Source organism: Mytilus edulis, chromosome 4, assembly GCF_963676685.1.
Source record: "Mytilus edulis chromosome 4, xbMytEdul2.2, whole genome shotgun sequence".
Classification (NCBI taxonomy): Eukaryota; Metazoa; Mollusca; class Bivalvia; order Mytilida; family Mytilidae; genus Mytilus; species Mytilus edulis.
In genome coordinates this window covers 84,640,777-84,659,048 of record NC_092347.1, presented here as the reverse complement: position 1 = coordinate 84,659,048, position 18,272 = coordinate 84,640,777, and the positions used below count along the sequence as shown (strand labels likewise).

General features: G+C 30.0%; 1 protein-coding gene across 1 annotated transcript; it reads right to left on the bottom strand.

The window, feature by feature from the left end:
- Window positions 1-1,102: 1,102 nt before the first annotated feature.
- Window positions 1,103-17,890, bottom strand: LOC139520824 (putative autophagy-related protein 11). Its single transcript, XM_071313796.1, has 14 exons — window positions 17,797-17,890; window positions 15,540-15,691; window positions 14,885-14,934; window positions 12,470-12,569; window positions 11,781-11,869; window positions 11,136-11,250; window positions 10,510-10,641; window positions 9,871-10,092; window positions 9,300-9,455; window positions 8,601-8,689; window positions 7,376-7,434; window positions 5,858-5,949; window positions 2,658-2,697; window positions 1,103-2,125 (listed from the first exon to the last, which is right to left on the bottom strand). Exons 2-14 carry the CDS (start codon window positions 15,663-15,665, stop codon window positions 1,221-1,223), a joined length of 2,175 nt encoding a protein of 724 aa, XP_071169897.1. The 5' UTR covers window positions 15,666-15,691; window positions 17,797-17,890; the 3' UTR covers window positions 1,103-1,220.
- Window positions 17,891-18,272: the final 382 nt, after the last annotated feature.

Below are 18,272 nucleotides of genomic sequence, written 5' to 3'. Positions count from 1 at the left end.
TGTTTAACATTCAAAAACTACTGTTTGTTTTCTGTTTGTTAAAAAAATCAAGTGAGCAGACATTTGCCACAAATCTGAATGAGCAAATCGTTTTTTTTAATTTCACTTATATTAGTCTGTTTCACTCTATTAAATATCAGTATTTTATGTGTATTATATGAATGTCATGTCAAATACCGACCGTTTATTGTATGGATTTTATTTGTTATACGAGAACCTCATTTGGAAAATAAAAATCTTATTTTATAGAGGTTACCTTTAAAGTAACATCAGCATTAAAATTCAAAATTGTTACAGACATTTCTGACATAAATAGTTAAAATAAATATCATAATTATATAATGATCCTACAAGTTATTTTAAAGTTTTGAATGCAATTTTTTCATATAACATTTTTTCCAAATTCATCACTCTGATATTAGAAAAGGTCGGAGAAATAGTTCTTATAAACCATTGAAATTTATTATAAATAAATCTGGCATGAATTGTTTCTGTAATAACGCTTGTAAGACATGACAGATCTAGTTTCAATATTATAGAACCCACCATGTTGTGAAGGGGGAAATAAATTTTCATCTTTGTTTCAAAAATTAATGTAATATATGTTCCCTATTGGAATTTTCGAAACAAGGAATAAATTCAAACCCTATATAATGTAATAAATATATTTTCATGTTATTACGGTTGCTGAATACTCATAACAATCTCTATTCAAAATTTTCATCAAATCATGTTCATTTTGAAGTTTGAATAAAAAAAAACGTAAGAAGATGTAGCATAGTTGCAAATTATACAACTATCAATCAGATATCAAATGATGTAAGTAAACTATAAAAAGCCACAAAAAGAAAAATGTGAAACAATTTAAACAAGAAATTTGAGGGCCATAATTATATACAAAATATCAAACCAACAAACAACAAATATGATATATACAGTAGCAAACGACCACAACGGAATTACAGGCTTCTCACTTGGGATAACTTAACATTTTTTCAACCAGAAAAAATTATAGAATAACGCTAGATTCCTTTAAAAAAAATATCATTGTAGTTCCTTGTTGTATATTAGAAACTTTTTTCAATCCTTATATAAAAAAGTATGTCAAACAAAGGTTTATTATATTTAAAACAATGAAATATGTGACAAAAATAGAAATATTTTTTGACATATGCAACAATATAATATCACAGATTTTGATCCAAACAATATAACTGAGATCATCTAAATGGTTTCTTCTGAGGTATATTCATCCTGTCTTTACTACTTGACCTAGATCTCACTAACTTTATTTTACCCACACTCCCATCAGACTCACACTGTTCATTTGTCTCTTGTGGTTCTGATTTTAAGTACTGTTCAGATGTATTGTTTATTTTTGATAAACTACCTGACCGCCTTAATTCTAATGTTCTATTTGGCACTACTAAATTTGGAACATAATTCTTTTTTGTTTTTGTCTTCTTTGGTTGTTTTGACAGACCAACAGGTGGTAAAACATCCAAGGATTTCTGGCTCTCAAAAGTGGGAGTCTCACTTTCCTGTATTCCTCGCATTTCCTGTAAACTGGCTGTTTCAGCCTCAGTTTCACTGTCACTTCCTGTTTGGTTATCCATTTTAGTTTGATTTGTATAAATGAATTCCATGTTATCAAAAGTAGGAGGGCAGCTAGCGTCAACATTCCATTTATTCCTGTTTTTCAAATCATTTTCATCATTTTGTTCAGAAGTGTCTTCGTCAATATACTCAGATTTCTCTTTTTCCACAGAAGGAAACTCTACACGGTCATTTTCTTTGCTAGTTTCTCTTTTTGCTACTGGTGAATGTTTACTCTTTGTTTTACTCACATTTTGTTCATTTAAATAATTATTTCTCTGTGGAGATATTTTATTAGTTCTCTTATTTGTTTCATTTATATCTGTTCTTTCAGTTTCTACAAAATGTTCTTTATATTTGAGTTCTTGTTCATCAAGCAAGTTCCGTAACTCTTGTTCAAGTTGTTCCTGTTCTTCCTTGAGATCAGTCCTTTGTTTTACAGCTTTATCTCGATTTCTCTGACATTTAGAGACCAATTTGTCTAAACTATAAAAGAAATCCTCACCAAACTGTGTCAGAGCTTCAGATCCTGGAAATATATAACAGATATATTCATCAACAATATAATGCATCACCCTGTTAATTGAAAGAACAAGAAAGTTAAGATTTAAGTCTTTGTCCTGATTACACATGAACTTTTTGCCATTGGACATTATAAAAGCAACAAAAAATCAATCAATCAATCAATGGGAAACTTATGTCACTTGCTATAGCTATAAATCCAGTGCAAACTTTAGAGGGTGATGTGCAACTACAATTAGAGTTCAAGATTATGAAGAACAAATCCAGGAAACGCAAATGATATAAACTGTCATTGGAAGAAAGCAAAACTTATAGTGTAGTCACAGTAAATACTTCAGATTTTCTGTCTAAGATGGCAGACTTTTGAGTAAACAATTGAAATTTTATTTTTTTTCTTCTTCTAGAAAATAGAATTTGAATTTGTAATATGCTGATTTTTGTTACAATAAATGTGATATTTGAACATTCAGAACAAAAATATGTGATATCTAAGCTCTTAAAGCAGTCATTTTTTGGGGGTTATATGCTAACAAACATACCATCATCACTTTCAGATAATTGTTCAACAGCATTCTCCAGCTATAAATACAAAACATATTTGTTCATGCATGTGACCAGAACATAAAAAAAGCTATAGTAACATTTAAGACTAAATAAATAAAAAAACACCAAAATCAAACATTCAGAAAGATAATGAAAAGTAAAAGAAATCAAACTTGAAGCTTTTCAGTCAATTATTGTGGCATGATTACTGACAATTTATCCATTGATAATTTTTTTTTTATTTAAGGAATAACATAAAAAATGTGGTGCACACTGAATTACGGGCGTAGCAGGTTATTTAACAGTGTGCATCACATTTTTTATGTTATTTCAAATAGACTGACAAAATATTACAGTTATTTCTTATAATTTAATTGTAAATTCCATTTTAAACCGGCGTAAATAATGAAAAAATGTTGATAAATTGTGTCTATAATATGATAAACAAAACGACGTCAGCCAATCAGAAGACGCATTACATCCAAAATTAAATTATTAATAATTAATCCAGATTGGTTTTGAAATGTACAGACATCAGATTAAACTGCAGTCCATTAAATCAATGCAATTTATATTATTCTAGGTCTGTTTTTTATTTGTTTGCTTATAGATATTACGCTTTGTTTTATTCTATTAAATTGCTAAATATTTTTTACATAAACGAAATACATTTACATACTGTATTTGCTGTTTCCTCTCATGTGCTTATTTAAAAAAAAAAAAAAAAGGATTTAATTCGACTTTATTTAACAAATATTTAACCCTAGATATGTGACTTTTCTTCGGACATCTATTAAAATTAGTATCATTCACATAATACATATAATTTAAAATATCAAATATAACTAACAGACAAAGTCGAATGATTAGGTTGAATGCAGTAAAATCCACAAATGAAAATGAATACTTTATGAGATATCAGTATGTTAAAACATCTGTAACAATATCTGCATGTATGATACTAAACCCCTAATGGGAGGGATTATGCATATTCTTCATATGATGAAGAAATAATCTTTTTTATCAGTTTAATTGAGTTCTGGAGCTGGCATGTCAGTAGCTGCTAGTATTCCTTTGTTAATTTATGTATTATTGTCATTTTGTTTAGGCCACACCAATTTAATTCCTTGTTCGACGGACCCGTCCGCACCTATTTTTTTCAAAACAAAATTTTTTATTTTTTTTTATTTTCCCGCTTCCCGTATCCGGAAATGTAATCATGTCCATTTCCCGTAATGTTTTTTTTGTAAATATTATGAAAAGATATTAACATTTGTTTTTAAAATCAATCTAACCTGTATATAACGATTTTAAACCTATAAGCACACCACCACACTGTGTAAATATCTGTGACAATATTTGTTTCAGCATTAATCCCAAGTGGGAGTGCTCCGATATAAATATACAACAGCGGAAATACCTGTACAGAACAAAACATTGGTTTCTTTCCTCCTTACTTATATTCCCTATCAAAAAATGTTCGTTGTTAGAATAAAGTACAAAGAACTTCTGAAGGATTTGCCTTCAACTGCAATTATATTGTATGCTGGTGTAACAAAACTATCCATAGCCACTGCATGTTTATGCACCTGTCCCGATTGATTCAGGGGCCTGTCGTTCAGCAGTTATCGTTTGTTGATGTGGTTCATTGGTATTTTCCCGTTAGGATATATATATATTAGATCGTTGGTTTTCCAGTTTGAATTGTGTACACTAATAATTTTTGGGTCCCTTATAGCATGCTGTTTAGTCTTGATGAAATCCCTGTGTAAAAGGCCGTACCTTGACCTGTGTTTGTTATTATCAGGTTGGGAACAACTCTCCCTCAGACAATGGGTCATTTTACTGATGTAGAAAGGAAAATAGAAATACCAAGGATTTGTATAGTACGTGCTTCTATACAAAACCTATGAAAACTTAGAATTTTTTACTCAAAAAGAGGGGAAATACATCATATTTTAAACAATTTTTCTAAAAGAGGGGTCCACTTATTTTGAATAATATTAAACTGTTAATAAAGTAAATGTGTTAACATGGTTAAAGTCCAGGAATATTACAAAATTCTTGGACATGTTTTGACCATTTAATACCAGATAGATATATAGTTCTTTGGGGAAATATGAGCCCTTTTGTATTAAAAAGTGTATTTTACTATATATATTATAACTTTAATATATTGACCCCTCATTAAAGGGATATTTATAACATTAAGGGGTTGTTCCCAACCTGATTATGACTAGCATGGAGAATTGTCTCATTATTAGTCACACATACATAGACCAGATTTTATTGTTCAATTATTTCATGGTGAACAGGGAAAAAATACTTTATAAATTAAAGAAATGTCAAAGTACAAGTAATAAATCAAGTTTTAATATTGTCAAAACCTACTATTTTATGTTTACACAATATAATCACTCGCTTTACTTTTCAAGCTTTGCCTAAAAAATTTGCAAATTAAATATTTTTTTATTAAAATTTTCAAATTGCAAGCTCGCCCCAATTTTTGGAGTTAAAAAATCTGTAGAACAAGAAATTTAATTGGTGTGGCCTTAGTTTCTTTTGTTACCTATTCTGATGTAGGACTCAGACTTCTTTACAATTGAGTTTCACTGTGCGTTATGCTGTGTGTTTCTTTATTCTAAATGGTTAGAGGTATAGGGGAGGGTTGAGATCTGACAAAACATATTTAACCCCACCACATTTTTTCACATGTCCCAAGTCAAGAGCCTCTGGCTTTTGTTAGTCTTGATGTTTTTTAATTTAAGTTCAATTATATGTTTTGGAGTTAAGTATGACGTCCATTTTCACTGAACTAGTAAACATTTATATTTAAGGGCCAGCTGAGGACCACCTCCAGGTGCAGGATTTTCTCACTGCGTTGAACACCCATTGGTGTTATTTGCTCTTTAATCAGGTTGTTTTCTCTTTTAACATATTCCCCATTTTCATTGTCAATTTTATGGTAAATATTTCTCGAATAACCTTCCTTAGGTAGTCTGTAGACTAAAAATTCTGGACGGTAAATCTGAAAAAACATTTGTGGTCACAAAAATAAAGATGTAAACTGTCGAATGGTGCAGTCTGTTTAACAAAACAAGTAAAAAGTTCATTCTCAAATAATACTAACAGTAAAGCAAATTTTCTAACATCTATACACAGGCAAAGCAATGATAATGAAGCAATATTATAATACCTTTTCTGAGTTTTGTTTGAAGCAGGATAAAAATTCTTTCAAAGCCTTTTCTGATGCTGTATCTTTTAAATCATCATAAGTTTTTAAAACATCTGGAGAAACAAACAATATTATTAAGAGCATTATTGAGAATCAAATGAAAGCTGATTATTACTTTTCCCCACAAGTTTGAAATGAGGTTATTCAATGCAGTCAATTTTTATATTATCTCTGCTTAATGGTGCATGTAGGTTTTTAATACAAAAATATCTCTTCTTTTTAATGATACAATTCAACTTTACCACATTGTTCATCTTTGTTTTTTTTTAAATCACCATGCACAGAATGAAACAGTTTGAATGTGATCTAATAGTTTGGTTTCTTTTATTGAAAAAAAGTGATGATGGATACGGTTTTGATTATTTTAAGCTTACTTCAGGTTTTGACAGCTATAACGAAATATAGTAAATACAGTCAGTCAAACCTGTATAAGGTAGTCACTCTTGGGAAGTATCAAAAGGGACCGTTCAAGAGAGGTTACCTTTAAAGTTAGGTTACCCCAAAAAAAATGATTCTGTGATCGAAAATGGTCAGGATCGGGGCAAATAGTTTCAGCTGGAGAGTTATGGTTCTAAGTTCAATGAAATTAAAAATAGCAGATTCCAGTGCTGTAAATGTGTTTGGGTTTTCAATGGAAATGGAGGGAAGTGGAAGACAAGGAATTCACATCATATTGCGGAATCTTGGTTTCAAACAGGTTTTCCTTTAATTTGGACTTCAATACTCAATACATACTTTTTGTCATGAATATTCTGGTAGTCAAAAACATTTAAAGGACTGTTGTTAACAGTTGAAATGCAGATTTCATACAAGGAATAGGTGATCCCTGACAGGTGACAGCTGATTTGAGTTAAATTATGTAGATAGTTATCAAAAGTACCAGGATTATAATTTTATACGCCAGACGCGCGTTTCGTCTATATAAGACTCATCAGTGACGCTCAGATCAAAATAGTTAAAAAGCCAAACAAATACAAAGTTGAAGAGCATTGAGGACCCAAAATTCCCAAAAGTTGTGCCAAATACGGCTAAGAGATTGCATTTGGGAGGGACTGAAAGTGATAACTTGAAGCAGCTGTCTGCTAAAATGAGGAAAGCGTAAATGCAGGTTTGACTGTTTATCATTTATCAGTACACCTTTTAAAGTATACAATAACTTAAGGTGGTACCCAACACTTGAACTCAAATTAATTTGGCTCGTTTAATATTCTTAAAATTTTGACAAAGTATTTACTTTGACCCTTTGACAAAAATATAAAAATTTCAAAAAATTTGTACCAACCGTTTTATCAGAAAATTTACACTGGTTATATAGCAGTTTGACAACCGCTTATTTTGATTATTGAGAAGCTTAATATTCCCATAACAACACAACGTAATCAAAACGTTTAGCTGATTTTACAGAGTTATCTCCCTGTAGTGTTAGGTACCACCTTAAGATAATTGAACAATAAAAGATTATTGTATGATAATTAATACCTTTAAGTGGTGTTATTATCACATCTTTGGTGGATTCTTCAAACTTCTGATAACCACCTCTACAAAATATTTCAACAGTGACATTTTAAAGTTAAAATTATACTCATGATTTTCAACAGATTATTTTGTGTATCGAATTAAGTATAAATTGGTTAGAATATTAAGACACTTGCTCAGATGTCTGTTTATTGTTGAAGATTGAATGTTCTTTGTGTTGTTAAGTAACTGTATTATTATGGTACACCAAAAATCTTCAATGTTTCTATTTGATGACCAAGTCCCAAACATCTTCAAATTCTGAGTGTTTGGTCAAATACAGTTTGAAAACATATCAGCATAACGATATCATATCACACATAGGCCTGAAATTTATGTTTTAGAAACCATAGACATCTTTTTTTTCAGAAATTCCATCAGGTTCCATTTTTGATCTAATTAAAGACCTTATATTTCAATGTTCTTTACAATAATGTGTGTACATACTAACCTAACAGCATCAAATAAAGATACAAGCTTATAAACGACCTTATATCTCTGTGTTATATACCATGCTTCTATATCATACTAACCTAACAGCATCAAATAAAGATTCAAGCTTATAAACGACCTTATATCTTTGTGTTATATACCATGCTTCTATATCATACTAACCTAACAGCATCAAATAAAGATTCAAGCTTATAAACGACCTTATATCTCTGTGTTATATACCATGCTTCTATATCATACTAACCTAACAGCATCAAATAAAGATTCAAGCTTATAAACGACCTTATATCTCTGTGTTATATACCATGCTTCTATATCATACTAACCTAACAGCATCAAATAAAGATTCAAGCTTATAAACGACCTTATATCTTTGTGTTATATACCATGCTTCTATATCATACTAACCTAACAGCATCAAATAAAGATTCAAGCTTATAAACGACCTTATATCTTTGTGTTATATACCATGCTTCTATATCATACTAACCTAACAGCATCAAATAAAGATTCAAGCTTATAAACGACCTTATATCTCTGTGTTATATACCATGCTTCTATATCATACTAACCTAACAGCATCAAATAAAGATTCAAGCTTATAAACGACCTTATATCTCTGTGTTATATACCATGCTTCTATATCATACTAACCTAACAGCATCAAATAAAGATTCAAGCTTATAAACGACCTTATATCTCTGTGTTATATACCATGCTTCTATATCATACTAACCTAACAGCATCAAATAATGACTGGATATACTCCAACTGTAAATCATATACTGACTTGTGAAACTTTAAATCTTCTTTTAGTGATTTTATCTGAAATATGACAAAGTCAAAGAATCATATGAGAGATATATGTTGTAAAAATATCATATGAAAATTCATAACCAAGGAAATATTTATAAAAGATCCTTACTAAAATTCTTTTTCCAGAAAAGAAATCCTTGATTTTTTTTTATAATTATAAAGTATCTATTATAATTTCTTTAAAATGAAATTTTGTATTCAAATGAACTAGATCCATTTCATCTCATAATTTTTTTTTTTCTATATTGGGAAAGTAAACTAATTTTCTAAATCACTCTATGATATTAACTATACAAATATATATGTAGATTTTGAGAAATTAATATTAAATTATCTCCCCTTCCCATAAAATAAAATATTAATGTGTTTGACATGAATTCATTTGTAAAAATCCTAATTACAATAAAACAGTGAATTTGTTAAAATATCTATCACATTTACTAACATAGAAGTATCCAACAATTACGAAAATCAAAATATCTAAATTTTCTTTTATTTTCTTTTTTTCCAAATAGTTCAATAAAATAATATGTTGTCCAGTTGAAAAACTCTTCTCACTATCATTTCAAAATTGTAATCTTTAAAGTGAAAGTGACGTCTATCCTATCCATTGAATTACCTCATGATTCGTCATGCTGTTTTTGTAATTAACGGCTTTCAACATGGCGTCTATTACAGATTGTACCTCCTTTACTTTTGTCTTGGGTAAAACAGGAAGACTTTTCATAACCTGATCACAAGTCAAGTCTTTTATGACAGACCTTTTCAATGGTGGCTGAAAAATAAATCAAAAACAGTAATGAAATTGCACAGTAATAAAACAGAACAAATTAAAGTGGATTCATCTCCTTCAATTAATCTACTGTATATCAGGTTATTTAGCCGTAAGCTTTTCTCCCTATATTGACATATAACAACCCAGTTATAGTTTTAGCTGAGTTAATTATTTGTTGATAGACAATTTAATGTAAGAGGATGATAAATTCTTTGGAGTGTCTCAATTAATCAAATAGAATGTTTGATTTAAAATGAAAAAAATATAATGTCTATAGAACGAAGTTGAAGGAAAGCTTCAATACTTGAATAATTATCATCGAGATTTGTTCCAAGTTTCTTTACTATTATTTTTGTTATGATAATTCAGCCAGATATATTTTGAAATTTAAACATTTTTTGAACCAGTGGCTTACCCAAGGAGCACTAGGGTATAACAATGAAAGTTGTACTAAATCACCACAGCAGTCTTTTATCATGGCACAAGATTTTAAAAGTCTAGTAGTCATACGATCATGCATTGCTTTGTTTGTATGTTCTGAAACAGGATGAAGTGATGGTTTTTCAGCCTCCTCTATCAAGCTGTGGAAACCAATTAGTTCTTTGTATAGACTTGCCAATTTGGTCTCAAGCTTTGCCTGTAAAAAATATACGAAAACAGATTTAAAACAAACAACGTTATGCTCTATGTGAATTTCAATACTAATTTTTTTTTTCATATAAGAGTGGTGAGCACAGTTTCAAAAAAAAAATTAAAAAAAAATAGCGATGTTGTTTTTATAAAATCTTGAATGAAACTTAGATAGATCTTTTGTAATCATAAATGAATAGTTTCATGAGAAGCACTGTTAAACTCAATAAAATATCAGGTTTACCTAAAATTCATTAACATGACCTTTATAGTATTTTTTCAACTAACTCGTTATCTATTTTTCTTAAATCTAAATAAATAGTATTTTTCAGTAATCCATTATATTTTGAATAAATTATTTGATATTCAAATTAGTCATGCCTGAAAGATTTTTATTAGCATACAGATTTTTCATTTTACCCACCACATGTTTTAGATTAAGATGTTCCAGATGACCTGAAGCAATATCCAGAAGAGTTATCTCCTCTTCACTCCCAGGTCGTACAAATTCATTAACAAACATCAGAGGTCTTGTCAGATTCCTTACTGTTGTATTCTGAAAAAGAATTGTAAAACTACTTTTTAAATACAGTGGAAATATGTCCTTTTCAGATACATAATACTTTATAAATATGAACATGGGACTGATAATCACTACAAATACTATGATGTACTTTTGTATCTTGTACATTTGGCTTGTATATCTTCTTCAAATACTGAATTGTTTAAAGTTATCTATTCTTATCTTGATATATCATCAGGTATGACAGATGTATATCCCTTGACTAAACTTCTAAAAATACTTCTGACTCAATATAATTCCTGGAAAACCAAGTTTTGTTGATGTTGTGGGTAAAGGTTAACAAGTTTTTACTGTTTAACAAACACATTTTCCATTTGCTTTAATGTAGACTTTAGCAAAACCAGATATATACAACATTTCTGCAATCCATGAAAATTGGTGACCAAAAAAATTGAATTCACAGTATCATGAAATTAAACCCTTTCCCCTTTACACAAAAAAGCTGCTCACTGTTTCAACATATTCACCTCTATCTGCTTGTACAATTTTATTCTTGCTGATTCAGCAGTTTCAACCATTAATGTTAAATCTGATCTTTTAACAGGTACCTCTGGACTTCTAGACTCAAGGGAAATATATTGCCTACAATTAGAATGACTTAACATATCAACAAAGTTAAAAGATTTTATTTTGTAATTCATTCTGATAATACAGAAATTGGCCCAGTATTAGTTGAAATTCTTTTAGTACCTTTCCAATATGCTACTATGCAACATGAACCACCTAAATATTTGTGGACACAGACAAATAATGTGTTGTTATTAAGAATAGGTTTGATTTCATTAGGTATTTATAATGTCTCATACATGTAACAATAGTCCATTCATTACATGTACATATGTTGGCTTCAAAAACATATTACAGGGCTTCTGATGATTATAAAAAACTTTTGCTCTGATAGACCAAAAGAACTACAGTGGTAATGCTAAAGTTTTGAATTGTTTCAAAATCATGAACAAACAATACGTAGACAATAGAACCACAAGAAATGAAGACATTGTGCTGTTCTCTAATATTTAATTTGTTTTTTTCATTGTATGTACTTTTTTTTATTCAAATATTCTTTTTTTCAATGAAATTTCTGTAATAATGATCTTGACCTCTAACCCTACCTCCACTGATCTGTCATCCAAGTTAATGAATTTTCCACTTCTGCTAATGTTTCTGATCTTGAACTGATAGCCTCTGACATCATTAGAACCTTGTACAAAAATGAAGCAAAGGATGTATTTCATTTACTATACATGTATAACACATATCCTTATGATTTCTTTGCAGCAATCTTTAGAATATGTATTTATTTAAATCATAGAAATATGAGAGAATAAAAATACTTTTTTCATATATTCTCTTTATGTGACTTAAGTAATTAAAATATGCAAAACTTAACCTCAATGTTTACATGTATTTGTGAAATGTTAAACATAAGTTAAGCTTGCTCTTTTTTTTAAATTTGTATTGCTTATAAATGGGATATCAAGAACAATATTTGTAAGAAAACAGTAGCATTTTTCTTATTTGGTAATCAAATGGTACTATGCCATACATGTAACATAATTTGGTCCAAGGGTTTAAAATTATTAAATCAATTGATTGAAATAAACAATAGGCATTGTATGCATCTCTAAAAGATACTTAGATTGTTCTTCAGAATGTGTGTCTGACTTATCATGGGAGATGTTGTGGTGACTTTCAAGATTAGGAACAGCAATAAACCTAAGCAAACTGTACAAGAATGAAATGTAAATACTTAAATACAGATTATATTTTGACAAATTCTTGATCTCCTATTGACACAAACCTGTCGCTCCAGCTGAATGACCTGTGATTTAATTAACATAATTCTTCTTTCATCAAATTTCTCATGGGAATTTTCTTGTACTAATTGGTTGTATAAGCTCCTTCAAGTTAAAAAAAACATGTAATAAGTTTATAAATTAAGTCATGGTATCAAAACATAAGACTGTATTATTGCTATGTGCTTAGTGGAGAAGCACCAACGAACAATTTTTGAAGTCTTTGGGTTATGGCCAGAGATTGAACCCATGACATCTTGCACTTGAGGCAAGCATGCTTTTATGAGACCATCAAGAGGGTTGAGGCTATATGCTCCTCAAAGTTTTTTCGGAATCCTCTGGTTTTACCCGTTAACAAGTGCCATTAAATATTTATCCTGGTAACCCTAGTTTTATTTTCATAATTTTATCATATATACCTTAATCATCCATATATATATTTTAAAATCTTATAAAATCCTTGTTATATATATTTTTTCATTGTTTATGAAAGAAATTAAAAGAGGTGCTAATGTATAATGTATGAACAATCAAAAGAGAATTGTTTCTTGCCAATTTTTCAATGGCCTATATGTTGAAAAAAAAGGAACCTTTAACTTTTTTGTCTTTTGGGTTCCATTACCTTAAGCAAAATTCAGACTCAGCAATCACTGTTTAAGAATAGAAACTGGCAGACATGAACGATTCATTAAAGTATGTGGTAAATATGAAATATTACCTCGACATGAGAGGATATGTTTATCATGTTTATATTGTAATTCAAATTCTATTGAAAATGAAATGCACTTTCTTCTGGAATGCCCTCTTTACAATAACCTCAGAAGAGATATGACTGATTATATCAAACAATACCCCAGTTTAGCAATCTCATTTTAAAATCCGATGTGCTGATGCGCTACACTCAACTAGAGATTGCCAGTTTAGTTAATTCAGGCCTCTACAATAACTTTTTTTTCAACTTGTCCAGTAAGACAAGTACATACCAAAACTTACTTGTCCGAATGAAATTGTTACTTGTCCAAATTTTTTTTAATAAAAATAATTATAATCTTTTTACATCGTAAGTTGATTAAAGGAACAAAACGAATTTAAACAATAAAACAGAATTTGATGTTTTTCTTTTGAAATACTTTAAAAAAATATGAGTCAAGTACAACTGAATCTAGTCATATCACAGGACTTAAGTTCTAGTTTTCATCAATGCTAGTCTCATCAGACTCTGCACATGAGGCACCATCTGATAGGCATGTACACTCATTTGACATTTGTATCCTATATCTTTCGAAGTTGAAAAAAAGTGTATTCAAATACAACCATAAAAAGAAGATAAGGTCTGATTGCCAATGAGACAACTCTCAGCAAGAGACCAAATGACACAGAAATTTACAACTACCGGTATAGGTTACTATATTGCAAGTATTGTTTTTTTTCTACTTATGATCAAATATGATTTTGGGAATTTTATCATGTTTATGGTAAATAGAAAAAATATTTTTGTGAAAAAAATACAGGTATGGTATGTATTATAAGGAACAGAATAAGGTAGCAAAATGTGGTACTGATTTGTTTCGGTCCCGAAATGTCTCCTGCCTTGCCAAACTGTCTATCAATCATGTCTACTATATATGTCTCCTACGTGCCAAACTGTCTATTATACTTGGAGCTAAACCTGTCGAGGTGACGAACTGACCTGTAAAGTTAACTTATCTACAAAGCGCATTATTGATTCGGATCAGTTAGACTTGTTAGGAGAATAGTATACCTTTTACCTTTAAAATGTACCTGACCAGTTAAAAATTATCGATTGCAAGTAGAAAAAGAAGAAGAAAACCGTTTTGCATTTAAACAAACAGAATACAAACACATGTCAAATTAATATTTGTTTTCTTGTTTTTTGTTTATAATTACTTTGTTCATCAAAGTTGGATTATTAAAATTTATTTTCTGCAAAATAATTGAACTTGTCCCGCTGGACAAGCTTGATACAGCTTTTACTTGTCCGACTTTTTTTCCCTCTGGTACCGGACAATCGGACAAGCGTTATTGTTGAGGCCTGTAATTTAAATAGAAATGATCTTTTTACATGGATCATGAGTAATGAAGATAGCAGTTTTTTTTATCTATTTTATGTGCATAGCTTGATAAAGGCCTGCAACTTAGAAAATCAGAAAATGAAGTAAATACTCTTAATAGATAGCAAAATTATCTCCCCTTGACCACTGACCCTTTCCTCGTGCATATGAACAATTATTTTATGTTTCTTTAATCACTCTGTAATGTTTATGTCATGTTGTTATTAATAAGAGAAAGAATGAGTGCCACAAATGTAAAAGAATAAACTAAATCAAAATGTCATATATTGTATACAGAGTGAGGCAGACAATGAGAGCAATTTTATTCATAATCACTACTATATTTACCTAACTTCTTTGATTTCATTCCTCAGTTTTCCATTTTCTTCTTTCAACTTCTACAAAACAAACATACAGTATAACCATGTATTTCAATTCCATTATAAACTTCAGTTGATACTTTTAATTTAATCTTAAACATTTGTTGAGAAAGTTAAACTGTATTTACCTCTAGATGTCTTTCTGTGAGTTTTTTTTGTGTTGTATTGAGATGATATCTCATAGAAGTAAACCTGACATCATCTCCTTGTATTCATATTTACTACATACTTAAAGTATCAATACATGTACATTTTTATTATAATTACAGCTAAGACATGATTCCAGGGTTTTGATTAGTTGAAAACTACATGTGCAAGAAATAGACACTAGCTATTGACCAATCAAAATAAGGATATTAACATACATGTATACACCTTAATAAGGTGTACTGATGCATAGAATGATATGCAACATAAATACAAATTGGTATCAGGTCGAATAGAATCAATTAGAACACCAAATAATCATTTAATGAATCATTGTAATTATTTTTCCCATATCTAACCTTGAATTTTACTGTCTTTGCTTTGCAAATTATTCAAACTGGTTTCAAAATAAATGTCACAATAAATATGAGATCGCACTACACATGTGTCAAATTAGTGTCAGTTTAATGTTTTACCTTTATCTGTCTTTCTGCATGAGCAGCAGAAGCACTTATTGTACTTGAATTCCCTCCAAATGATGAATCTAATGTTGTATTTCTGCTTAGAGCTGTTGAAATGGACAATCTTCCTCTCCCAGCCATCTTCCAATAAAACTTTTGCTCCTATACTATATTTGAGAAAATAAATTACTGCTAAATAATATAATATAATTTTAATGTATGTGAAGATATACACTGTCATGACTGTATAAAAGATATGCTGGTTGGCAGGCCAGTTATCGTACACATTTTAAAACTAAATATCCTAGTGATCATGGTGATCATTGTGGCCAAGTTTGGTTAAATTTGGTCCAGCAGTTTCAGCAGAGTCAGAGAAGATTTTTCTAAAAGTTAACAGACGACGACGGATGATGGACGATTGACAATGGACGCCAAGTGATGAGAAAAGCTCACTAGACCTTTCAGGTCAGTTGAGCTAAAAATGAGATATCAAATAAAAAACATAAATACTTGATTATAATAACCTTACTAAATTGGAACATTTTCACCGCACATGGTATTATTTGCTATTGTTACTATAAGAATAGCAGCCAAATATGGCGTCATATGGGCATGTGCAGCATACGGAAAGTGAAAATAGTACAAGGTCGAAACAAAATATGAGACGATACATGTATATATATGTCAAATATTGCCATACGATTTTCCGTGTGAAGAAATTCATATTTGTCTTTTTAAAAGCAGTGGTTTTCATAAAAGTAAAAATTATAATTATTGAAAGAAACTGCAGACAATTAGGTACAAATGTACACAATGTATTATCAGAGCTCCAGATAAGCTGCGTATTTGCGTGATTACGCAATAAAAATAATTAAAAACCCAATGCAATTGCCCATTGCAGGGTTCAATAACCCAATTAATTCAAAGGAAAACCCAATTATATGCCAAAACTATGAGTTCTTAACGCTTTTACTCACTATCATTTGCGTTATTTACCCTTATCTGATTACAGTCGTAGCGTAAATCTATTTTAGAATATTTATAATTGGAAATGTCCTATCGTTCTAAAAATAGAGCCCTGCATCAGGTAGCTGAAATGAGTCCCTGTTGGAATTTTCTGTTGCTCAACAGGTACACATGAATATGAAAACATTTCGATCTTCTCAGCGTTTATCCAATTAGCGTGTGTCATGTTGTCATATTTGCTCGGGACTTATCATAACATACAAATGCAATGATTTAAAATGAATTTCAAAGTAAATGTCAGCATGTTTTCATCTTCTTTCTTTTTGATAGCTTAAGGAAAGTTATGATAATAACAAAACTCAGCTAGGGTTTTTATGAAGCATCCATCAAACGCATGTACGTGTTTGCATATCTTAACGTCTCAGAACATTGCTAGAAAGACAAATGAAAGATAATTACGGGGTTACATCAAAAATGAAATCAGTTGGAAAAAGTGTATCTCAAATCTGGGAACTACTTATCATTTTTTTTTTCAAAAGTAGGTCTGGCAAATAGGTGAAAGTACTGGCAAAACTTTCTTACAGCAACTTAATTTCACATAAAAATCTAAACATTAGCCGGCCCAAGCCTACCCCAACTAAACTGTAGGGGGATCATTTGGGATCTAGAAAGGTAATTAGTTACTGTGCAACTAGTGACACCAGCTGCAGTTTATATAAGTTGTGAGAAAATAAAACACTGGAAGAACGTTTAAAACGGGACATAAATAAAATGTACAATTGCTCGTCAGTAAATAAACTAAATAAAACAGCTAGCACATATAATTTAAGATGGAAAAACATCTGAGGTTGATATAATGTGATTATAATATAACATGCCTGAATATTCAATATTGTGTTGATGAAAAAACACAATACATAAAAGAGCTTAGTGGTTAAAAACCCAATTTGATATGTGCTTGAGGGGTGAACTGAAATTGATAATTAAAAATCTTTATCACCCAATTTCGTAAAAAAATGGTGGGTATGAAAAACCCAATTTGTGAATTCTTATCTGGAGCTCTGATTATATTGTAAATAATAATTGAATAATAATTTATGTGGTATAATTTTACCGTCTCTCATAAATCTTTTCAGATTGGCTTATATATACATAATGTAGCTTTTATAAATAAAATAATTCATTCAATTCGGATAAGAAATAGCGTTTTTTAATAAAATGTGTTTTTTTCAAAGAAGAATTTTCAAAACACTTTTGACTGTATAAAGTCAGTTCAGTCAGAGTTAAATTCCTTAATTTTCCGTACCTATAGACTAGACAGCTTTACCATCGTGATGTTAGTCATCATGTGAATCCTAATTACAAAATGTTTAGACTTTAGTTGTGTTGCTGTTTTCATATTGTGGGTTACACTAATGACTGGACCGAATGACAGGACCGAATGACAGGACCAAATGAAAAATGCTAATAACTTTTTCATTTCTCAAGGGATTGATCTCAAATTTGAAATATAATAAGATTTCATCATTTGATAAATAGATTTAAGAAAAAAATTAAAAAATTTTGTAAGAAACTTTAGAAAACGTGACATGACCAACTCTGATAATGACAGGACCAACATCGAGAATGACAGGACCAAATACAAATGCTAATAACTTTTTTATTTTTCAAAAGAATTACTTCAGATTTGAAATATAAAATGATATGTCATATTTTGAAACCAAAATGTTATAAAAAATATAGATTTATTTTTAAAAACTTTCGAAAACGTGACATGACCAT